The sequence below is a fragment of the Acromyrmex echinatior genome, chromosome 6 (genome assembly GCF_024713525.1).
Source record: "Acromyrmex echinatior isolate Ae372 chromosome 6, ASM2471352v2, whole genome shotgun sequence".
NCBI classification, from domain to species: Eukaryota; Metazoa; Arthropoda; class Insecta; order Hymenoptera; family Formicidae; genus Acromyrmex; species Acromyrmex echinatior.
In genome coordinates this window covers 9,558,610-9,583,986 of record NC_141857.1, presented here as the reverse complement: position 1 = coordinate 9,583,986, position 25,377 = coordinate 9,558,610, and the positions used below count along the sequence as shown (strand labels likewise).

Genomic DNA, 25,377 nt, shown 5'->3' with positions numbered 1-25,377 from the left:
TGAGTAAGTGTTACGACAATTTTTGTGCTTAGACTCTTATGGACTTACTACTTCAATGTTGTTACTAATCCGTACAAATTAAAATCATGTTGCTTAGGAGTTTTTGTTAGTACCAACATTTTCCAGTCTAGTTTTTCAGAAAAATGTTATGTAACCGGTTTGAATCCTCGATGGAAACTAGGCTAATGAGTACATTTACATGGCACTTTTAATCGAGTTTAATATTATAATATCTGTAATTATGAAAGCCAATCACAGTCGTTCCATTCGTCGGAAGAACAGCTATGATTGGCTAATTTCATAACTACGGATATTAAACCCGATTAATGCCTCCGACACAGCGCGATGTTCGTCGCACACGACACGCGATATCCAATAAGTGTACAACTTTAACGATGTTCTCATTCTAAAGATATACTCTTATCGGATATCGTGTCGCGCGCGACAAATATGTGCGTCGGAGCCATAAGTGTGCGTATAAAGCATGAAGCAGACTCTTGCATAACACGTAATGCATAAGAAAATGTACCAATCAAAGTCCTTCGTTTCCTTTCTTTCCATGAAATAAAGAACTCTGATTGGTTGGATTTCTTATGTCTTATGTGTGTGTTATGCGTTATGCTAAAGTCTGTGCTCCCCGCTTAAGGATATATCCATACAACTTTCATAGCCGCGTATGCATAAACAAAATTATCCAATTGCATTTCTCCTATAACGACGCACGTAAAATGTGATTGGATAATATTTTTTATTCATATGATTATGCGGCTATGCAAGTTTGTGGAACACTGTTAGTCCTAACAGAGGTCAATAATACAATACTTTTTATATTTCGTTATAAGCTTTATAGCGGGGAGCACAAACTCTTACATAATGCACAACATATAAAACATAAGAAATCCAACCAATCAGAGTTCTTTTTCATGGAAAGAAACGAAGGACTTTGATTGGTATTTCTTTGATTTTCTTATGCATTACGTGTTATGCGTTATGTCTGTGCTCCCCGTTTAAGCCCTAAACACAATGCGAAGGCAACAACGATAGAAATATCAATAGCAATAGCGATCCAGTAAATGAATGGATTAAAATGGATTGAAATTTTTTCCTATCCAAATGCGTATTTTAAATAGCGAATACTTTTTTTGGATTTAATTGGATTCAATTGGATTCGATTAGATTCAATTGGATGTAATTGGATTGAAAAACTGCATTTCTTATTTAAAATTTTTAATTGAACAGAGTATTCACAATGCACATAAAAAGCTAATATTATTTTTAGATTGAAAGGCATAGAGATATACTCCATGCAATTCCTATAAATGAATAAAAATGCATTCAAGATTAAAAACCATTCATTTTAATATTCGTGAATCAATATTTCTGAAAATTTGAATCCATTTCAATTCATTTCAATCCATTCTTGTTTGCTAGGGATAGCAATAGAAACAGAGGAATCCTACATATGGAAATGCATGGCTGTGGTCGATTTGGACGCTCATGCGCTTTAAGCGCTTGTAATCATTATTCTTTATCGTTCATTACACGTAAAATAAGAATAGAAGTACTGAAAAGCGTTGAAAGCGTCCAAATCGACCGCAGCCCATACGTCAATGCACATAAGCACATAGTCCTATATGCATTGACATATGCATTCCCATATGTTGGATTCCTCTGTTCCTATCGCTATCGCTATTTCTATCGTTGTTGCCTTTGCATTGTGCTTAAAAGTGCTCTTAAATGTTATATATTGGGTCATCTAAAAAGTATCCGCGGTACTTTGTCACTAGATATATGACCGTCAACACACATCTAGTGACAAAAAACCGCGGATACTTTTTAGATGACCCAATATTTAATAAGTACTGAATAAATTGGAAATAAAATTTTTTTTTATTATTTTAAATAGAGAAAGTCAGTTATAAACTAGATTACTTGGTATAACTAACAAATATAATGGTTATTAAATTATATGTCAGTATATTTTTACTACCAAATAAATGCACGAAGAAGGAAAGCAGCTGCAGTTGCAGCTATATTTCAATTGACCGTGTTTGTATTTTATAGATTTATATAGATTTTTTTTTATTTTATAGATTTATATTTATAGGATATAATCGTAATTTTATATAATGCGAACATATGCGATGTCCTAATTAAATTGAAAATATACTTTTATTTTTTATTTACTTATTTTTCTTCTTTAATTACATTTATTATTTCCATCTTGCATATAAATATCTTTGCATAGCCGTTTATGTAGATTAGCGCCGAGACACTACTAGTGTCACCAGATTTGTAACTTATGTTGAATATTCACGAATATTCGTTAAAAGCCGAAAAATTTCAGCGAACAGCGATTACTCGCTAGTGAACAGCGAATGATCACGTGACCTTTAATCGCGGTGATTTTCTCGCTGCGTGAATTTGCACCTGACTTGCGTAACATTGTAATGGCATTAAAAAAAAAACGCTATAGAGAAATAGAAAGTCAGTTACGTGATTGGTTACCTCCTTAATTTACGCATGTGCAGTTCAATTTTGCGCCCACTGAAATCTGAAGTTACGCTACTGTGTATATACTGTAGTAATAACTTGAAAATTACATTTTTTTTAATATCACTTTTAAAATACGGGAGAAATATATGTATTAAAAATGAAAGATTAGGGTAAAAGAGAAGATCCAGGTGTGATATTGAAAATTCGTCATCACAATAATATTTATTATAATCATAATGTAAGAATATATTTTACTACTTAGACTGAGTTGTTCCATCTTTCGTTAAATTTCAGCTCACTATCTTACTGTCTTACTCTCTTACGCTCTCACTCTTTTGTTTATCCAGTAGATAAGTTACATGTAGTTTATTCGAAGATGGAACAACCGACTCTTAGGGCGGCAGGAGTCATGGTGGAGATCTCTGTCGAAAACAAATTTCTTTCATCCTAAATTATAGCTATAATATTGAGAAAATCACAATATAATTACGATATTTACAATCAGGAAAATCAGCTGAAGTCGCATACAGAGCTTTTTTTTCGGAAAAAGAATACAATAAAAATTCAATATTTCACTTGATTTGCATTATAATGCAGTTGAGGTGCAAATTTTATTTATTATGTTTAAACTACTTAAATTGCAAAATTTAGCTCTGTATGCACCTTTGCAGCTTTATAAAAAAAGAAGCCGAAAAAAAAATCGTGACGAGATAGCTTCTATGAGACAAAATATGGTACCTCGCAATTATATCCCTACCAAGTGAGTAACAAACAGATGATTTTATTTATTATACTATCTTTAAGAATAAAATTTCAAAATTCGGCTCTTTAGGAGGCTTCATAGTTTCGTAAAATATAAATAAAAAACGAGTTTCATGACAAAATATTTTTTCTACAAGGCTAAATATATGGTGGAATACAGACATGTATCTGCACCGCAGATATAAAGTGTAAATGAGTTTTCTCGTCGTGGCGTTATTGCTGGCCCTTAAATAATAATTATAATAGCATTAATCAATTGAGAAACATAGGTACTTATATTCTTAAAACTGCTAAATTTTATTGCTACAGTAAAGACCAAGTAGTTTACGAAAACTCACAGATCGCCATACCTAGTAGCACGAGAGAAAAATAGGATTCAACAATTAAGACACTTAGTTGAGTATATCGCAGATATCATAAAGTATACCAATGCCACTGTGTCCTTAATAGAATAAATGATAGGAAATCTATAACTTCGTTGAGACATTTAGAGATTTAAATTTAAACGTATTGATTCAATCGCAACTGCAAAAAGGATCGTTTCAACCTTCGCATATTATATGGAAGTAAGCAGAAATCAAATAATAAATAAATAGTAACAAAGTATTGTATATAAATCAATAAAATACAATCGATACAAATTGTAATCACGAAGGTATTATCAAAACAAATTAACTAACTTTTAACAAACTTGATTGTACAGTGGCGGTATCACAGTTACTTTGATATCATACAATACTTGTAATCGCCCATCTCTCTCACAAGTTGAACTAAAACAGTCGCATATTATAGATGATAGATAACTGTATGCAACTATATAATTTTCTTACATAAATTTATAAACACATATTTTCCAGAATGTAAGATATTTTTAGAATGTCTGTGCAATTTTTAAATGTATTTGTTATAAAAATAAATAAATAAGCTGAAAATTGTATTTCTTATAAGCAAATCAACGTATTATCGATTGTGATTGGATTTGGAGTTTAAAAAACGAAATTTAAAAAAGTTATAATCGCGTTAAAAAAAATAAATAAATAGTATGTGATAGCACCTGGATACATAGACCCGGCTTAGCTTTGGTTTTTTTCTTGTAAAATACATCGACGTTAATATCTAATTACGGTAACATTAAGAAATGCAATATGTGACCAATATTGCTGCTTTATTTACGTTACTGTTTTACGGGGACCTTAATGAAGGGCTACCTCATTTGCATTTTTCGCTGTTGCCATACCGCGAACTTCCTATATGCGGTAGTTAACAATTGATTAAGATGACTCGTCAAGTGTTGACTAACCGCAGAGAATTCTCTTTGCACACGATCCTGGGAGAAATGAAATTTATATATTATAAAATAATGAATTTTGTATAAATGAATAAATGCTGCTTATTTGTATATGTGAAATAAACATTTACTTACTTCAAAGGGTTTTAGTTTAGCGGAATGAAATCTATGTAAAGCTTCGTGCATTCTGATTGCTTTTTCTTCAAGCTGTGGTGTTGTCGGAGGAAAACTTCGCCAAAAGTGTCTCAACAACTCACATATACACACATAGACGTTACGTAATTCCTTCTCTAAATCTTTCGGTATTAACTCTATAATATGTATATTTACATAATTATTTACCTATACTTATGTATTTATATCTATATATATGTAAATTATTTCACATTGACTAAAGAATGTAAAGTCACTAATAATAATTTACTGAATATCTGGAGACACGGTAGTGCCTTGGTGCTAAGACAAGTGAATTATATATACTATGTCATTTATAATATGAAGAATATATTCTTACGTCCAAGACTTTCTTCTCGGAAACCTTTCATTAAAGATCCACCAGGTGTTAATTCACCTAAAGCTGATACTGCCGCAGCTGGACTAACTAAAGAAGTAGCTGTTTGTCGCGGTAATGTACTACCGGATAACCATCCAGAAGCTTCTTTTTTTAAGTGATTTAATGTAATGAACAATTCTTCCGAAGTTGGTTCTGTACTTCCGCAGTCTGGTATAGGTCCATGCAAATATCTATCTACATGCATCAGATTTAATGGTGCTCCATTATTTGTATTTATGTCACAGCTCTTATCAAGATCATCATAAGTTATCTTCTCTTGTATTCTACGCTGTAAAAATGTATTTAAAAAGGTTAAATAAATCATCCTCAATCCTACCAAACATAAATTATATATGCATCAAATGGAATGGAAAGTTGTACTTTTTTAGTCTTTGGTTCATCATCTGGTTCGTTGTTTGCTATTTTACTTGCAGATGGTGTAGATCCATTTAATTGTGGTTGATTGGTTTGTATCAACTGTTTGGCAGTGCTAGCTTTCATAACCATTATGCTATGTTGATTAAATCTCTTGATCATATTTTGATGTACTATATTTCCAGATGTTTTATCTGCTTTACTACAACCACTTCCATAATTTTCATCTAGTGTTTGATCTTCAAAGGAAGTAATATCTACCAAAGGATCATTTATCCCAGTTTGAAGATCTTTCTTAAGTTCTTGATCATCTATTTTGGCACATTCGGTAAAAAGATCCTTGGTCCCAGTATTGATACGGTCTCTGTGAAAATAATGTGATTGAAAGAATTTTGTCCAGAAATCCGACTCTGACATTTTATGAGGCACATTTTCTTGATGTTTTCTTTTAACAGCTGGATAAGTCTTAAATATACATTCTATCACATCGACAGTTAAATTGTATTTTAATCCATTGCAACCATCAGTTTGTGGCTTGATATCTGCCTAAAAAATTCGATTAATCCGTTATTTAGAATTTATATGTTGAGCAAAAATCTAACATTTTTATAAAAGGAAGCAGTATTACCAGGAAAGCACTATTGACACCTATCTCTTGACGTTGTATCTTTTTAGCTTGTGTATACTCTGCAGCATGTTGTGACCAAAATTCTTCCGATGATATAACTTGCGTAATTACTAGATCACGATATAATTGAAGCAACATAGGATGTTCTTGAAGAGTTCTAAAAAAAAAGAAATGTATTTGTAAACAAATTGTCTCATCAATTATTCATGAAGTACTCTTCACAAATATTAACTTAAATTAAATTAACCTTACTTATTTTTTTCTTCTAGCTCCTTGTTAACTTTCCGTTTAAATTTTGGTAGTAATTGTTGCAATAACTCTTTTACATCGTCGCGATCTTTAATTTGTGCTTCTTGTCCATTTTTATTTACAAAATGAAATGTAGATGATGTGCTATCATGTAACACTACTTGTAGTTGTATTTTTGATTTTCCCTCTGGTGATATTTTTTGTACTACAAAGAAGAACTCAATAATTTTATTTGTTTATTGATCAGTTTATAATTTATATATATTATTTCACAATAACATATATGAATAAACATACATACACATATGTATATGTGTGTGTATGTGTGTGTATGTGTGTATACATATATATAAGCTAACACATTATTGAACCAATTACATCAATCTGTTATATTTGTACACAACTTCTTAAAGTCTTACATTTAATATCAGCATATTTATGACTGACAGAAACAGTATCTCTGTTATCAAGCATCCATGCTATTCGTTCGTTCATTACATATAAGGTACCATCTCCTTTTTTATAACGCACTTGACTCACTTGCATCAGGACATCTTCGGAGGATGTAGTCATGGTGGATGTGAAGCGTAATACAATTCTTTTAAAAACAGTAAATACAATCCTAAAAATTATATCCTATTAAGAATAATATACATAGATATATGTATTATTTTAACGGAACAAATTATACTCATTATTCATAAAATTTTATCTTAGAAAAAAATTGTTACTGCTCATAAATATACTGAACAAAAAATAATTTTTTTGTACAAGATTGACTGATAAGAATAATCATTGTGGAAACAGAGAAAGTATCACTAATTTACATTGTGTGTGATAAAAAAAATTCTTGTAAAGTTGTAGAATAGAAAACGTGAGACGTGTTGTGTTCCATAGAATTCGAGATATTTTCATGTCCTTGAATATCGCGTGACGATTGTACTCGATGCCTCTGTATAATCACTTTGAATATCTTTGGAAAAAAAATACATTACAGAAGAGTAATGATCGCGACGAGAAATCGTTCCGAGAAAATAGCAATTTGCATCGCGGTGCGTCAAATACCAAACGATGTCTATGATAAGAACCCATGCAAGTTAACAGTGAGCGTGAAAGATAAATAGTCGTGCATTTCCCATCGACCGAGTATCTTTCGCGTTACGAAAATCAGCTTTCCACACATTTCAGTAAGAGAAACGCGTGTTTCCCGTTAACAGCGAGCACAATTCGTTATAAAAACGCACGTTTACCAGTGGCGGATTGCCGAATGCCACGGAACAACGTAAAGATCCGCCAAGCGGCACGGCCATGTGCAGAAACACACCACGACAGTAGACGCATCGCAAGCGCGGCCACGGACAGACGACAATACTATCGACATCGACCTGTGCCGATCTGTGGCGACTGACAGCACTAGGTTACTTAAGTGACGGCTCAAGTCGTCACCGCTTCCTGTACTAGACACATTTATCTATCATTCATTATCTCGTATCCATCGTGTAAACTGCACACACGCAGAAAATGAATAATTTTGCGTATTTATCAGCAAAAATCCACGGTGACAGCAAAATCCGCTAGCAGAAATTTATCCAAAATTTTTCGAATGTAAGACCCTGCGCACAATGGAGGAAATATTAAGAATAGGAATAAATATTAAGATTTCAACGTATCAGAAACCGTGTTTTCTGGTGTAACTGATATCTGATAAGCTGAAATCTTAGAGGCTTTCTACAATAAGCTATTAGTAATAAACCAGAAGTCAGAAGCTAAAAATTGACCAATCATAGTCAATATTATTCTTCTCAATATTCGACTGTGATTGGTTTCTAGTTTCTGACTTCTGATTTATTACTTATGGTTTGTTATAAAAAGCCTATTAAGCGGGGAGCATCAGACTCTTGCATAACGCATAACACGTAATGCATAGGAAAATGTACCAATCAAAGTCCTTCGTTTCCTTCCTTTTCATGAATAATAAATAAAGAACCCTAGTTGATTCAATTTCTTATGCTTCATATATTATGCGTTATGCAAGGCTCTGTGTTCTCCGCTTTATGGTATATCTACACAAACTTACATAGCCGCGCATAACATATGCATAAAAACAATTATCCAATTGCATTTCTCTTACAAAGTTGCACGTAAAATGTGATTGGATAATTTTCGTTATGTATACATTTATGCGACTATGCAAGTTGTGTGAATATATCTTAAAGCGAGGAGCACAGACTCTTATATAACGCATAAAACATGAGGCATAAGAAAATCAATCAATCAGAGTTCTTTATTTCACAGAAAGGAAGGAAATAAAACACTTTGATTGGTTGATTTTCTCATGCGTCATGTGTTATGCATTATACAAGAGTCTGTATTCCCCGCTTAACAATCACGAAAAGAACACCATTGGCGCATGTAATCGGATGTGCGATCACAAGGGCGCTATTCTTGAAAAGAAACATACAAGATACAAAAGTCTAAAGAGTATGCATACGTGACGTATATATACGTGACGTTTACTCTAGTATTTCCTTTAAGTCGATTCTATATTAATTGCAAGCCGATCGCAAGTTGTTGCGACAGCCAATCTGAAGCTTGCATTTTGAAATCAATGCTTTATATTGGCTGTCGCAACAAACTCGCAATCGGCTTGCAACTAATGTAGAACTGCTTTATAAACTTTACTTTGGTATACGTTTCTTTTCAAGACTAGGGGCCTTGATACGCGCGAAATTACAATTTGGTTCTAGCACAAAAGAAGAGAAAAAGATTTGTTTTCTGTTCCTGCACAAGGAACTGTCATTGGACTAGAACTGAACTAAACTGAACTGTGTAATGCAGAACTAAAGTTAGAATCCCATGAGGTGTATTTATCTCGCGTATCGCGTAATCAATCAGAAGTTATTCGTTCACCGCTGTTGTGGTTTCGTGTTTTACTGATTACTGATTGGCTTAAAGTCTGCGGCACATGATGCTTGTTTTCCTGCTGGATTGCTAGTAGATTAGAATCTTGTCATCGTATTGGCTGCTAGCACTGACATCGTCAATCATCTTCATCAATTTTCGCCAAAATGATGAATCCAATGAATAAATGCTTGAAGTTCGACACTATCCAATTATGAGCGAAGCAAGCTGACTCTGACTATGGCCCACTTGATTGGCCAAATATTTCAAAGCATTTTTTTATTGATCAATTTTTTGAATTGTTTAACGCTTCTTTATTCGCGGCATAGTGGAAGTAACTTCGCCAGTTTTTGGATGCGTTCCAAGTTACACATGAAATGTACGATGTATCGTTTTATCCATCTTTATTAATTAGTAAACAACAACAAATGATGCATCATGCGTTTCATGCTCGAAATTCGAAACGGATCCTTTATTCTCCATGAAAAGGATAGAGGCGATAGCGAAAAGCTTTTTAACTAACTTAACTGCTTTGCGTAGCGGTGGAGTGGGGATAAAACGCCAGCTTGTAAAGACTTAAACAGGCACAGGCAACAAAAAATAATGAGCTGTCAGAGCCAATCAGAGATTCTGGGATATAATATCGAACTTATACACCAGAGCTCTGATTGGACGGCTCGTTATTCCCTGTACTTATTGTGTTTAAGCGTGACGCTTGACGCTTACATGTAATGCACCTTAAGAGTTCGCTTGTATCGCAAATATCATACATTTAAACACTCTATGCCCTCCGAGGCGACAATAATGGATGATTATCGAATGCCTGCGAAACGGGCAAAATTTGATATTCCTAATAAGAATTTGAAGTATCATAGAATACAGGAAGAAATTTCTACGAATAAAAACGCTCAGAATGATGATCTTTGGGGTGATGATTTTGACGAAGAAGAAATTGAGGAAATGGATTTAATTGCATCTCAAGCTTGTGTACAGGTAATGCTGTTGATGTAAGTTTAGTTTTAAAATGTGCCATGAAATTTATTTATAATCTGAATCTTTACTTTCAAGGAGACTAACTTGTTAAATAATTTAAGACTACATGATTTGAATTCGGTGAAATCAGATTTTCCAGAGAGAACAACTGCCTATAATGAAACATCATGTTCAAAATTACCACAAGCTATAGAAAAGTCTAACTCAGACTTGTTAACAAAGAATGTACAGAGTACAAGTCAGAATCATCAAAACATAACAGAAATGAATTATTCTCAGTTTAGAAATAAGTTAATAGATAAAAAAGATCATAATTCAACTTTCCAAAAGAGCAATAAAATTATTGTACATGGTAATATCATTGTAGAAATACTGATAATTACAAAAAAAATATCTTTATTTTCATGATTTCTTTTACATATATTTGTAGATGGTAAAGAATTGGAAAAATTAAAAACTGAAAACAAAAAATTGTTGAATGATTTTATAACTAAAGATGGTGAAACTGCATTTTTACGGCAACAACTACAACAAACTCAGTTACGAGTTGAAAATGAGAAATTAGAAAAGATGCGTTTAATTGAAGAACAAGCCAATCGTCATAGATCAGAGATTAACAAAATTTATAAAGAAAAAGAACAGCTAAAAACACGATTAGAATTACAAGTGAGTTTTATTCTTTTGCTCAATATCACAAAAATATATGATAACATTATCTATTAATGTATAGAATCTGGAAATAGGAAATCTTCAAGAACGTTATAAACTATTAGAATCTGGAAATATTAAACTAAGGGAACCACAAATGTCATACACAAACTCTTCTACTGATAAGTGCAAATATGTTATTCCAATAAATCGGTAAGATAAAAAATAATCCAAATTTGATTTTTATGAACTTAACATTCAAAGTACCTATAACTAATATGCATTTAATAGGATCACGAATAGGAATCTAAAAATGAAAGAAGTATGTGTACAAGCTAATATTTACAAGAAAAATGATTATCAACTTAAGACATTTAATATTTGTGAGTATACTATTATAAAATTATTTAAAAGATATTTAGGACGTTCAACAGTCCAATCCATATGATTTCTCAGATACTTCCGACTTATTGAAAAACAGTTAAAAGGTGAATATTCATCTGTTTTATATAGGCTACAACTTTAATTACAACTTTAATTACAAATTTAAATTAATACCGAAATGTTACTTTTATTGATGTTTTATTGATTTTATTGATGTTTAATATCAAATTTGTAACAGCAGTACAACCTCTGACTAGAACACAGAACATACATACATATATATATACATATATCTACTTATTTAATAAAATATGCAATAAAATCAATAAAACATCAACAAAAGTGATATTTCAACAGTGATTTGAATTTGTCTTGAAGATTCCTATAATATTACAACAAAAATTATATGTTATTTAAAAAAATTTTTTTTATCGTATGTTATAGCCTATATAAAATAGATGAATACTGACTTTTCAATCTTTTTTAACTGTCGAAAGTGTGAAAAATCATACATACTATTGCGCTGAACACCTTGTATATTATTGTGACAATTTTGTAATACCACAAATATTTTTTAGATTTTCCTCTTGCAAGAATTTCAGAGTTAATGTTTGGAGTATCACTACCAGAAAAATCCATCGTTAACATTAAAGTCATAGAAAAAACTGGAAGGAGAAATTTACCTATTTTGCAAGAAGAAGAAACATTTAGAATTTTTGGTAAATGTTATTCACAGAATTGTTCTGCAAAAATATACATATTAATATAATCATATAAAGTATAAGAGCAACCATATCAGGTTACTTCAAGAAATGTATACTTTCTTGAAAAATTTTCCAGACAAAAGATATAGGATTCTAAGTGCCATATTAATAGAAATGTTAGTGTGACCTTGGAACATATTTGGATGGAGATCTGGGTGCTTCCTGGCAGGATATTATATCATCCTTATTATTTACTGAATGTTGAACGAGGATGATATAACACTCGAAAAGCACCGAGGTGGGAATCAGAACACTCTTTTGGATAGCATTGTTGGAGTTACGTAAAAATCATTTCGAAATTTTTTAATGCAAATTCTTATTTTTTATATCATATTCTTGTAGTTGATTTCGAGTGTTAGATATTTTAACCCTCAGCTGGCACGCTATATCTGATTCGAGATTTTGGAGCACATAAGTATGTCGCTCTCACGTTTTCAATCACGAACAAATTTTTTTTTAATCGCCAAAAATTCAGAAAGAAGAATGAATGGGTACGAAAATCGAAAAATTGAAGATATTCGAAATATTCAAGAAAAAAGAGAAATAAAAACATTGAAATTCGCGAGAAAACCGGATTTTCTTTGAAAATTTGTAATTTTTTATGGAGAAAATTGTTGGAAAGATTTTTCTAGTGGAGTTTTAATGGTAATCGAACGTACTTTAAGTAAAACATACCATTAGTTCGATTAGTTTCAAAAGCTATATTTGTGTTCGGCAATGTGAAGTTAGGTCACCAATCTAATAAATGAGTTTAAACTTTATAAACAGTAAAATAATGCACAATTATAATATAAAAATGACATACGTGAAAAATATTATTAAACACATTTTCTAAGAATATCGAGCTATATATTTATTCAGACTTTGTTTCAAGTGTTTAGAATTTCTATTAAATAATATAAAAAATACTACAAATCAACCTATTTTCATTTATTAACGATAAATAAAACTTACACAAAAATTCTTGAATTATTAAAATAAGATTGTCGAGATTTGTACTTTCGAGATATGTTTCTCGAGTGTGGGTGTAATACACTAAAATATTGACTATTAATGATTAGGGTAAATTCTCATTCAATTCTCACAGCATGCTGTGGAGGGGGGAAGGGAGGGGGAAGGATTAATAGAGGAGGTATATGAAACTTTTTATCCCTACTCTAGTTTTCCCCATCTTTATGGTTTGTGAATGCTTACCACTGTTTTATACAGCTTAAGTGTACATAATCCAGAGCTGAAGATTAATATATAAATAAAAAAAAATAAAAAAAAAATAAATTATATAAAAATTTAATAATAAATTGTAAATAGAGGTACTTTTCATTAAATTTTTTTCGAATATGACGTATTAAAAATTAAGATATTGCCATTGTCTAATTGACTAAAATCTTTTAAGGCTTGTGAATAATCACTTTAGCCATATATTGGATCGTGACGTTATAAGCGAGAAATGATTTGAACATTGATTTTTCTTGCATGTCATGTAAATAAATAAAAAGAATTTAGATGAAATGAAATGATGAGACCGCTTTAAAACACTTGTAAAAATGGGCAGAGACTGTTCTTATCTCCCCTGACAGTCAGTAAATAGTAAAAAAAAACTTGTGAAGTGAAAATAGACTACACATATGCATTAAGTAAAAACTAATAAACGCAATTTATGTCTTTCTTTATCTTTTATGTGATTCTTTACCGACTGTGAGGGGAGATAAAGATAGTTTCAGGCCCATTTTTACAAGTGTTTTAAAGCGATCTTATTATTTTATTTCATTAAAATTCTTTCTATTTACAAATTGCAAGACAATTACAATTAGCTTATGACATTTCTCGTTTATGACGTTACGATCAATATGGCTGAGGTGAGTATTCAGGAATCTTGAATGTTGTCATGAGTATACACTTTTGGAACTTACAGATAGATATACAAGATGCCTACAAAGTTTCTTATCGTTCTTATATTTTGAAAACAAATCAATTATGAAAAATAAAAATTATGAAAAATCAAAATACGTGTTCGATTTTCAAGGAACTACTTTTTTAAGGGAATTAGAGAGGTTGCTCTTTCCAAGAGGGTGCCCTTAATTCAAAAATTTCAAATGGAATTCTCTATATGTAGTATATAATATGAAAGGGCATGAAAAAAGAAAATTGTTCGTTCAGCAGGAACGGTGGTTAATAGGTAGACCCGTTCGGAAGTTATTCAATGTCAAACTTTCATTTGTTTGAAAAATTTCGTTTGTTCTTATCCTTCAATAAGTGTCAAATTTATTGCAGTAATTGTTCAAAATGAGCATTGTTCAAATCTACACAATAAAATATTTGATTATAAAATTCCTCTTTTACTTTCTGAAATATTTTATTAGATATTTTTACAATCTGCCGTTCCGCTGTGATTCGGAACATGTTTGAGCACATTGAGTTATAACATTGATATTGTGAAATTGGCCAATTACAGCTATTCCTCTGAAGAATGGAATGACTGTGATTGACCAGTTTCTTAATATCAATATTATAAGTTCGGCGCAAATCAAATCGTGTAAACGTAGTCACTGTACAATAGAATTTCTGCCAATGTACCTTACGCACTGCGAAAAAACAGTACTCGAAAATGCTTCGGACATCGACAGTTCGTGCAGAACGTAGGAATTTCATAATTGATTATTTCAATATCAAGAAGTGAACGGTGTCTATTTTAAACAGTTGTTGTAATGAATCCAACATATATTGAAGGTAAAAACAAATAGAATTTTTCAAATTTTGACATAAATGACTCCCAAACGGGTCAACGTATCTATTTTTGCATTGAACCAAAAACTTTCTTTTTTTATGTTCTTTCAAATGATATGCTACGAGGAGATTCATTTGAAATTCTTGAGGACAACCTCAATTTCTTTAAGGAAGTATACATACTCTGTTCAACGAGAGAATGACTTCGGTTTGCGCATAGAAGGCAATATAACGCTGTATAACGCTATGAAGACCTGCGCAAAACGGACGAGTTTTCATCCGATGATCATTCTCTCATTGAACGGAATATACATCTATAGAGATGGTGAAAAAAATCGATTTTTTTATACATATTTTTAAAGTATAATGTTTTAAGAATGTTTTTGTAGAGTTATAAATCAATCCGGCAAAAAATAGAGGAAGTTACACGAAATTATAGACGAGAAGGTTCGAGCGCGTTGAAGACGACAGGTAGGCGCATCTGCGACAGGACGGTTCAAATTCGCGCAGGTCAAAGAAGGGTCTTTTTCTATTTATTGTATTTATTAATAACAAGTCTCAAAGCAAAAATATGGACCGTTGGTTGGGTAACAGTTTTGTCTGAATGAGCAACTGAAAAGGTTGAAACGTTAGCAACGAAAAATATAACTGAATGTAAAACTTTAAACTTTTTCTCAAAACGCGTGATCATTATATCTTGAAGACGGCTCGATCGATTTGCAATTTTACACACTCTTTACATACGGAAAACTAGTTCTTGATAGGATTTTTTCCTACGATGCTTTTATTTCGTGATTTTTCATAATTTTGAATTGTTTCCAAAATAGAGGGACTGTAATAGACTATAAACATCTTGTATATATTTGATTTGGCTTTTTTATCTTAAAAATGAAAATAAGAAAAAAAACCTTTAATGGCTTTGATCTTGATATATAGGATGTTCCAAAATGACCGCTAAATATTTCATGTGCTGTTAGAGCGGACTAAACTAAGTCAAAAAGTCCTCTATCACTTTACAATTTTCGCAATAGTTAATAAGATATTAATTACTAAATATCGTCGAATATTGGTTTTCAATAATTTTTTACAAATACTATCAACTTTACAGAAAAACAGCAAGTGACAAAAATTGTTTATTTTTTTCTCATAGAGTTCTGAGAATTTTTTCAGAATTTTTTAGTACCGCATTTTCTCATGTTGGTAAAAATAGTTACCAATGCAGTACTAAAAAGTGATAAAAAATTCTTAGAGTTCTATGAGAAGAAAATAAACAATTTTTGTTTCTTACTGTTTTTCTGTAAAGTTGATAGTACTTGAGCAAAAAATTATTGAAAATCAATATCCGACGATTTTTAATAATTATTATAATATCTTGTTAATTATTGCGAAAATTGCAAAATGATAGAAGATTTTTAGTCCGCTCTATTAGCACACAAAATATTTGGCGATTATTTTAGGATATCCTGTATATGATCTGTTTTTTATTTTTACACTAGAACTTTCTTGTTTTTACCAAATATCAAATATGTACCTATTTAAGTTCCAAAAGGGTACATTAATTCAGTCACAAAAAAACAGATCTATAATGTCAAAATCATGACCCTAAACATTTAAGAAGGTTCTCGCGTTTGATGAAATATAAGATAAGTCTATAATATATATGTCATACAAAAGTTAATATCAATAATATTTAGAAAAATTTTATTGGCTTTTACCATATCATTTTGAAAAGATATTTAATTCGAAATTTATAGAATTTTACATTACAAGTTGAAGATATAATCTTATTTTGTAGTTATTCTCTTTTAAATTGAGACACTTGTATATAAGATAGTAATGAAAAAATTGTTATTATAAAGTAAACACTTAAATTTATTATTGTAAAATTTCATTTAAACTGACCAGTTTATAAGAAATTTATATTCTTCAATGAAAAAAGTTAGAATATATGTCAAATGAATGATGCGTATACATATATCAAATGAGCATCTTACAACTTTTATGTTGTCGTTTTGAAAATATTTAGTAACACATAAAATTAACTTAATTTATAATGGCATAAGATATTGCTAGTAATCTTTTTGTTCCATTATTTTAATTGTTTTACATATTATGAATAAACTATTGACTAATCATTAGGAAGTAGCGCGAGAACCTCCTTAAAAGATTTAATCAATCGGATACCTTAGATAATGCTAATGTTGCTGATACTGTAACTTTCAAGGGTCCATAATTTGGAATTTATTAGGTGTTGGAATTAATTCGTAGCGTTTTACAAGTGATGGGAAGTACTTTCATTAATGTATTTTTTAATGCTCATGTGAAATAAATAACATTCTTTCATTTAAAAACGCTACGAATTAATTCCAACACCTAATATTATAGTGTTTTGGAAAAGCTCTCAAGGTTAACTACAAAAATATGTAATCAAAGATAGGGGTTTCTATTTAAAAATTTCGAAATAATTTTTACGTGATCAACATCCAAGGTTGCACTAACTGCTATACTTTTCTCTGGAACATTTTTCAAGTGTACATTTTTTTAAAAACGAGTTTGAAATGGTTATTTTGGCTGCGTTCAGCAGAGAAAGCAGCTTTGCAACTGTTATAAAATTCTTCAATATGATTGATTTATACATTTAGATCTATAAGGAACCAAAAGCAAGAATCAATCATATTGAAGAATTTTACAACAGTTGCAAAGCTGCTTTTTCTGCTGAACATAGCCTATATACTCTGTGTGTATATATTCTGTGTGTATACACACACATACATATAATATATATTATATGTACATGTAAAATTATGTATACATATATACATGTACAGGCCCATTTTAAATAATGCATTAAGATTTTTCGAAAACTATGATAAATACGGAAAATCGTTTCAAACAAAACTTGTGATCAAGTCAAGATCACTTTTTAATAATGAAAAGAAGGATACAACCTCCAACAGCTTGACAAATGTTATCTAAATTATGATCCTGAACAACATTCAGGAAATTTAGCCGTCGGTTGGATATCTTGTATGCTAATGCCGACGGTATTGTAATACTTCCAAGAATTATAATTCGGAAAGTATTTTATGAACAATTATTGTATTATGTTTTGAAAAGATTTTGAGGTAAGCTGCATGAAAACATAAGGAAAAATGGAGGGTTCCATATAAAAATTCTAAGTGACCTTAATCTTACCTTGGCGATAGGCATCCAAGATCAAAGTGATATCTTCTTAAGCTCCTAAACAAAATGCGAAACAGCGATAGTGATAGAAATAACGATAGCGTTAGAAACAGAGGCATCCAACATTTGGGAATGTATATGCACATAGCAACACAGAATAAAGTAATAGTGCTAAATTTCTGACGAGTTGGAATTTGTGTCTATCACCTTATAGTCTACCAATCAGTGTTCAGATTTTTCATTTTGTTTATATGTGCTATAACTTTGAAGCAGATGGAAGAATATACTGCAATCTATATGCGAGATCAGATTGGTTGACATTTTTATTTCTCTCGCATTGTGCAACGGGAGGTAACAGTTATATATCGCTTATTTCTAAGCTATTCCTATCGCTGTTCTCATTACTGTTGTTACATTGTGTCTAGGGTTTTATGTCGCTCTTTGAATTTTACAATTATTGTCTGAAACATTTTTCCGAATTTTCTATATTTTTCAAGATATTTGCCTGGGCCAATTAAAATGAGACATTCTGTATATGCATATACAGTGCCCGCATATAAAGTTTTGAATCTAAAAATCTCTGTACAGTTCGAAATATAGAATTAAAATTTGTAGGAATACAATGGGATTGTAAAATCTGTGATTTAACTTCGATAATCATTCACCTTAATATCCCCGGAAATCTTAAATAATGATATGTAAGATCGAGTAGGGGTTCATTTAAAAGAGAGATGAGAATAACATGAGTTGATTGACATTTTTATGATTTTTTTCGCAGAATTACAATCGTTCAAATACTGTTATTGAGATTTTATGATAGCAAAAACCCACGGTGAGAACATAAGAAAAATAAGGCTTCGTGTAGAGACGCGTGTCCTTGAGTGAATGGGAGAGGGTGTGGAGTTGAGTATGTATGCGTGTGTGTTGGTGCGTGCGCGCGCGCACGCGTGTGTTGTGTCTTCATATATGTTTTAATTTTTATGTAAGCCTCAAATTAAAAATGGATGGACCTTGCAATTCATTAATCTTGCAGTATTGAATGACTGCAAGTCGTTTTTCAAATATAATTTATATATATTTATTGTATTATGTATTTTTTGAAATATATTCAAATAGCCAAATGTCTGCAACGTTCTAGCAGACTGTCAGCAGGTTCGAGCAGAAAATGACGGCAGTCTGCCATCAACTGCGTCCGCATTAGGCTTGTGTTCTGTTAATATCGTCTGTCGATATAATGTTGGCAAATTGTTGGCAAAAACTGAGCAGATCTTGTCAACATTATCTGACGCTTGCGGATTCTGTTACGTTTTTTCTAGTAGTCTATCAACAGTAGGTATTGTGTACATCTAATTCTATTTGTCATTTTGTTGACACAATGTGTAGCAGAATTTAAAAAATCTGCTTTCTACAAACTTGGCTATCTGGGTAAATATGCGTGTTTTGGATATTCAATTTTTTGTTATTTAATTTTTTGTTAAATAACTAAAATGTTTGATTTGTAAAGAGGCTCACTTTATTTGCGAATATCTTTATTTATATCGTTTAGATACAATTAAGTAACGAGAGTACGTTGTGTCGTGTTGTCTGTTGTTGGTGATGGTGGTTTCGGTATGATCAATTTTATGTTAATAAAAATACTTTACTATGGATTTATGAATGCACATAGTAAATCAGGATTGCCATCCGTCATCTTCCTTCTTTTGTAAACTGAATAGTTAGCAGTCTAAAAGTTTTTTAGGACGGATTGTCTTTTCATAACGCGATTTGAGAACAGGTGTTGCTTGGGAGTCACTTGTTTGTTCTTGCACTAATAATAGGTCGTCTGCTTTCTCTGATTGTTCCAGAGAGTATCTATCCGGGCTATTCTATTTGTTTTTTTCGATGTGGAATATTCGATATTTGTTTTATTCCTTCTTCTACGATGCTAGACTCAAACTGACTTGTACTCAACTAATTTGTTGTAGTCTTCTTTAAAGGTTTCAAAAACCAACTTCTCCTTAGTTGTCTACCATCTGTTGTTTTGATGATGTAGGAGGGTGGTTTTAGTGTTTTATCAACTATTGTTGTGGTGGCTGGTATCCAGCTTCTCATTACAGAATAATATTTGTTCTCCTTGCTTGAATTTCGATATACTGCGTTTGTTCACGTCTGCGTACTTTTTCTCTTCTTTGTGAATCATTTTTAATTTTTCTTGGACGTTTGGTATTACTTGTGGATGAAGCAATTTTTTATTAACTGGCATTAACGTTTTTGTTTGACGGCTCATTAATCGTTGAACTGGTGATCCTAGATTACCTCTAGATGTGTTTCTGTGATGTAATAATGCTAGCAGAATATCCGAACCTTCTTTATTACATTTTTTAATTAGTTTTTTAGCATCCTACACATAACATTCGCTAATCCGTTGGAACGTGGAAATTCTGGAACTGGAGAACCTCTGTTAGAACTTCCATTGCTTAGCGAATGTGCTGAATTCTTCAGAAGTGAATTGGCGTCCGTTATCTGTTAATAGTATGTCTGGAATTTCAATTTCTAGTAGAAAACCAGATTTTGCAGGCTTTGATGATTATCGTACTGTTTATATTTGATAGTTTAACAAAGTTAAAAAATCCTGAATATGCATCTACTATAATTAAATAATCTTGTCCTTTTAAGTGGAATATATCAGATGCTACTTGGGACCATGGTCTGTATGGTGGTTCTTAAAGGTAAATGAGTTCTGAAGGTTGTCGTTTTGTACTTTTTGACATGCTTGGCATTGTTGTATATACGTGTATCCTTGGTCATTCCTGGCCAGAATGCGGAATTACGAGCCATCCTCAATGTTCCTTGAAGTCTTTGTGTCCTAAGTGACTCTGTTCTATCACTTTCTTGATGAATAGTTGAGATATTAATAATCTATTATTCTTGAGTATGAAGTCATCTATGATAGTTAGACGATGAATGATAGTTGATCCCTGTAGGTTCAGTATTTATGCAAAATTGGCTGTATTTCTGAATGCTGCCATTCTTTGATTATAGTTTTGCTTAGCAATTTTAGTTCTCCGTTTTGATTGATATTGTTTTTAATTTGCTGTTTGATTTTCGAGGAGAATGGTATTACTACGTGAACTATAAGTATCCTGTCTGAATCCTCCTCCGGCTCTTTTTTTACCTCACAATCCCTGCTGAGTATATCTGCCACTACTAGCTCAGTTCCTTTTTTATATTTTACATTTAAATTGTATGTTATGATTTCTAATAACATTCTTTGCAATCTTGAAGGGGCGCAATGAAGTGACTTTTTAAATATTGACTTCAATGATTTGTAGTCGCTTTCAATTTTTACGTTTTTGTGATCCCAAATGTACATGTGAAATTTTTTACAAGCTGTGATATATGCTATAACTAGCATTTCTTTTTCTAGCTGGCTATAATTGATTTGAGTTTTAGTTAATGCTTTTGTATTATAGCTAATAGGCTGGTTGTCCTGTAGCATTACCGCGCTTAAAGCTGTGCTGCTACTGATAATATAAATCGGCTTTGATGAATTATAATATTCTAATACTGGTGTATTTTCTAAGCATTTTTTAAGTTCTTGAAAAACTAATTCATGTGTACTATTCCATTGCCATTTATAATCTTTCTCAGTTAATTGTCTTAACGGTGCAGTTAACTCGGCGACATTTTTTATGAACTTAGCGAAGTAAGTGATGATACCAAGGAATCATTGAACTTGTTTCATATTTGTGGGTGTTTTTATAACTGATGGAATATATCAGTGTTTTTATAACTGATGGAATATATATTTATTTAATAACTGAATGTCCTGTAATTTATCTAGATCTGCTTTTAATCCTTCCTTTGATACTAAATGACCTAAAAATTTAACTTTTTGTTGTTGGAATATATATTTCTGTTTGTTCAGTTTTAAACCAGCATATTCTAACTTAGTAATCACTTTCTTATAGCTCTGTTTGAGTGGAGGCAAACAATAAGATATCGTCCATGTCGTCCATATCGAACATTCTACTCCTTCCATATTTTCTAATAGATTTGACATTACTTGTTGGAATACTTCTTTTTTACTTGGAGCTGAAGCTAATCCAAACGGCATCCTCTTGCTGCTGTAGCGAATACACCCCATGGTGTAGCGAAGATTAGATATTTGGCTGTACGTGGTGTACTTGAATTTGTCAAAATCTTTTTTTGCAATCCAGTAGCGAAAACCATTTGACTCCATGTAACTTGGCAGCGATTTCTTCTAAACTCTTAAGTGAATAGTGTCTTCTTTTAATATTCTTGTTCAAATTTGATGGATCGATGCACATTCGGATTTTGTTTCTCTGTTTCACCACTACCATTGGCGAAACCGACTCGGTTGGTTCAGTAATCGGTTCAATTATGTTTAGTTTTACCATTTTATCCAGTTCCTTCTTGACATCTTCTTTTATAGCGTGTGGAATTCTTCTTGGGAGGCATATTGTTAGTTTTGGATTGTCCACTAGGTCTATGTCATATTTGAAATTTTTTAGACAACCTAATCCCTCGAATATCTAACTTGTTTCTTCTTTAATTAAGTCCATACGTTTTATCAAGCCAAGGTTTACACATGTATTTTTACCCAAGATTGGTTGTAAGTTTTCGTCTACAATTAAAAATTCTATGAGTGTGCTTTTTTTGTGCGTTACCTTGGTGACTGCTTCTCCAATTACTGTGTGATTTGAAAAAGTCTTCAACAACTTCGTTGTGGACTGTTTGATTACTAGGCTCTTCTGCGATTTTTTTTTGTTATCACATTACATTGAGCACCTATATCCAGTTTGAAGTTAACTCTGACACTATCATTGATGATTATTGATTCCAACCATTATACGATCGCAAATCAGACTGTCTTCTAATTCGCCAAAGTCACAATTTTTTGTCTTTAATCTTAAGGAAGTCAAATAATCATCAAACATTTCTTCTGTTCTTTGAACAGACTTATTGAATATATATCTTTCAAAAACGTTACATTAATTTTTGGAATAAAGTTTTGAAATTTTTGTTTAATGACTGTTTTTGGTTTCCGTACTACTTAGATTAAAAGAGTTAAATATCTCTATTGCATCCAATCCTAATATCGACATGAACGTAGCTACTTGTATTTCGGTGGTTTTTTTCGCTATACCTATGGCTATTTCGTACCATTCGTAAATTTGTATCCATTTTTTCCACTCGTTAGCTAAATTCCTCTAGTTTATTGATGTAGAAAACTTTTGGAGGTTTAAGTCCGACCATACCGTCGTGTTCCTGCGTATTTGAACTTCCGCCGAGCATCTTGATTGACTATTTCTTTTTATCTGCTTTCTTACTTTTACTCGAGTTTCGGCACCATGTAAAGAGGCTCACTTTATTTGCTAATATCTTTATTTATATCGTTTAGATATAAGTAAGTAACAAGAGTACGTTGTCGTGTTATCTGTTGTTGATGATGGTGGTTTCGGCCAACCTTATGTTAATAACACTTTACTATGGCAATTTATGAATGGTAAATCAAGATTGCCATCCGTCAGTAGTTATAGTAATATAACGTATAGATGTTTCTTTTGTCAAATTTTAACAATCTATTGCTCCGTACATTCCCCTCCTCTCTCAGGAACACATGTGCCCGTATGGTTTATCTTTCTTACGTCCTCGCTATGAGCTCTCGCTATCACAAAAATTCAATAATGATTATAACTCTGTGAATATAGAATAGAAATAGTATAGAAATGTCAGTCACCCTGCGTAGTTCTCATCTCGGAAAGCTTTTTCAAATGAATCCTCACTCGACTTCACATGTCATTTGAAATTTTCTGACAGGATTGCCACAGACCTGGAAAACCGGGAAAAGTCAGGGAAATTGAAATTGGCCATGGAAACCGAGAAAATGTAAAAAAGCCTGGAATTTCGAAATTTACTCACAATTTCCTGAAACTGCTCCTATTTCAAATAATTGTTATAATTTTGTAAATATTATATCTGATGTTTATAGTCAACGTTCAAACTTGTGCACTTTAACTTTTTTTTAAACGATTTTAATAAAATAATTAAAATTTATATTTTATTCAGTATTTTTATTCGATCCTTCTTTTTCGTCATAACTGCATTCTTTTTTTCCAAAACTAATTTATTTTTTGCTGTTTAAATTTGCATCCAAAATTATACTATGCTACTAAGCTTTTTTTGCGTTGGTGTTAATAATATAGACTAATTTTTTTACAATCCATGAGCCTAAATGTTAAAATTTACTTATTTTATATTATTCATGGAAAATTTTCTATTTTCATATGGAAAACCTGCAAAAGTCAGGGAATTTTAAAATTCATTTTCTGTGGCAACCTTGTTCTGACCTTCTTCTCTGCTCTCCAGTTAAGGTGGTGTTTTCGAAGAGTACATGATAAATTTTATGATCTATAAACTTTAATTCTATATCTCGAACTACTTATTTAAGTGGCTCGAATCTTTTGGCTGGTATGTGTTTATATAAAATATCTCAGTAACTCTCTGTTACAAGGTCTCTCTGTTACAAGGTAATATCTGTATTACCGTTAATAATATGCGAAAATGCTTAAGAAATAAATTGTTTCATTCGAAGTATTGTGAAATTTTTTTTTAGTCATCAATGTAGTTAAATTACTCGTTAATTTAATTTGTGATATTACTATTCTGTCAGAATTGCGTTTCAAGATTAAAAATAAATTCGGTGCATAGATTGAAGAATTGGATATGTAGTATATAAATTCATACAAAATTATTTCAACACTAAAGACCGTTTATGGCCTTTATTTCCAATTCGTTGTATAGTCACATTATGATCTTATAAGATACTTTGTATTAATCATTTTTTCCTTAAGATCATATTTTTAGAGATTTCAAGGTCGTATTTTTTAAAAAAATAAGACTACTTATTTTTACTATTATAAAGTAATAACTGCTATTGAAACGAATCTAATAACTTATATACAATGAACTTGAATTCATGTGACCTTGAATACGAAAAATTCAGAAATTTTGGGAAATGAATACAAATAAGACTAGTAGAAAGATTAGTAGAAAGATTAGTAAAGGAATATTTATAATTATTGTAAAAAATGTTCATAATTATTTTCGTAATTTTAAAACATTGTTCGATTATGAAAAGAGGATTGCACATTTGGAGTGTTACATCAGTACAAGCTTATCAGATTTTTTCTTTCATTTCGTCATATGTTGTAGATTTCGAAAAAAGGTTTTTCTTTAATAAAGCAATCTAGGGGATTAATATCAGGAGGACGCGGCGGCCAAGGAGTCATACTTTTTTTTGGATATAAAATATTCACATTGCGAGAAGAACGTTACACTGTCTTGTTGAAATCATAGATGTAAGGATAGATGAATCTTTTTTAATAATGATAATCTATGAGGCTCTATGAAAGAGAAGTTTTTT

General features: G+C 31.5%; 2 protein-coding genes across 4 annotated transcripts in view; one reads left to right on the top strand and one right to left on the bottom strand.

Moving 5' to 3' along the window:
• Positions 1 to 2,687: 2,687 nt before the first annotated feature.
• Positions 2,688 to 7,968, bottom strand: Tfb1 (transcription factor B1). Of its 3 annotated transcripts, none has more exons than XM_011063425.2 (8): positions 7,602 to 7,968; positions 6,771 to 6,973; positions 6,355 to 6,556; positions 6,103 to 6,259; positions 5,481 to 6,020; positions 5,061 to 5,388; positions 4,682 to 4,857; positions 2,688 to 4,585 (listed from the first exon to the last, which is right to left on the bottom strand). In XM_011063425.2, exons 1-8 carry the CDS (start codon positions 7,730 to 7,732, stop codon positions 4,463 to 4,465), a joined length of 1,860 nt encoding a protein of 619 aa, XP_011061727.1. In that variant the 5' UTR covers positions 7,733 to 7,968; the 3' UTR covers positions 2,688 to 4,462. The 3 variants fall into 3 exon arrangements, with proteins under 3 accessions (XP_011061727.1, XP_011061728.1, XP_087263587.1); XM_011063426.2 differs by having other exon boundaries at positions 7,596 to 7,728; XM_087407461.1 differs by lacking the exon at positions 7,602 to 7,968 and adding an exon at positions 7,179 to 7,589.
• Positions 7,969 to 9,998: 2,030 nt separating this feature from the next.
• The window catches only part of mus304 (mutagen-sensitive 304), a 56,188-nt gene continuing 40,809 nt past the window's right edge, over positions 9,999 to 25,377 (top strand). The window contains exons 1-6 of the mRNA XM_011063428.2: positions 9,999 to 10,245; positions 10,321 to 10,597; positions 10,676 to 10,911; positions 10,976 to 11,106; positions 11,185 to 11,276; positions 11,856 to 11,996. Of these exons, the coding sequence (XP_011061730.2) occupies positions 10,036 to 10,245; positions 10,321 to 10,597; positions 10,676 to 10,911; positions 10,976 to 11,106; positions 11,185 to 11,276; positions 11,856 to 11,996 (1,087 nt within the window). The 5' untranslated portion in view covers positions 9,999 to 10,035. The remainder of the gene's footprint in view (positions 10,246 to 10,320; positions 10,598 to 10,675; positions 10,912 to 10,975; positions 11,107 to 11,184; positions 11,277 to 11,855; positions 11,997 to 25,377) is intronic.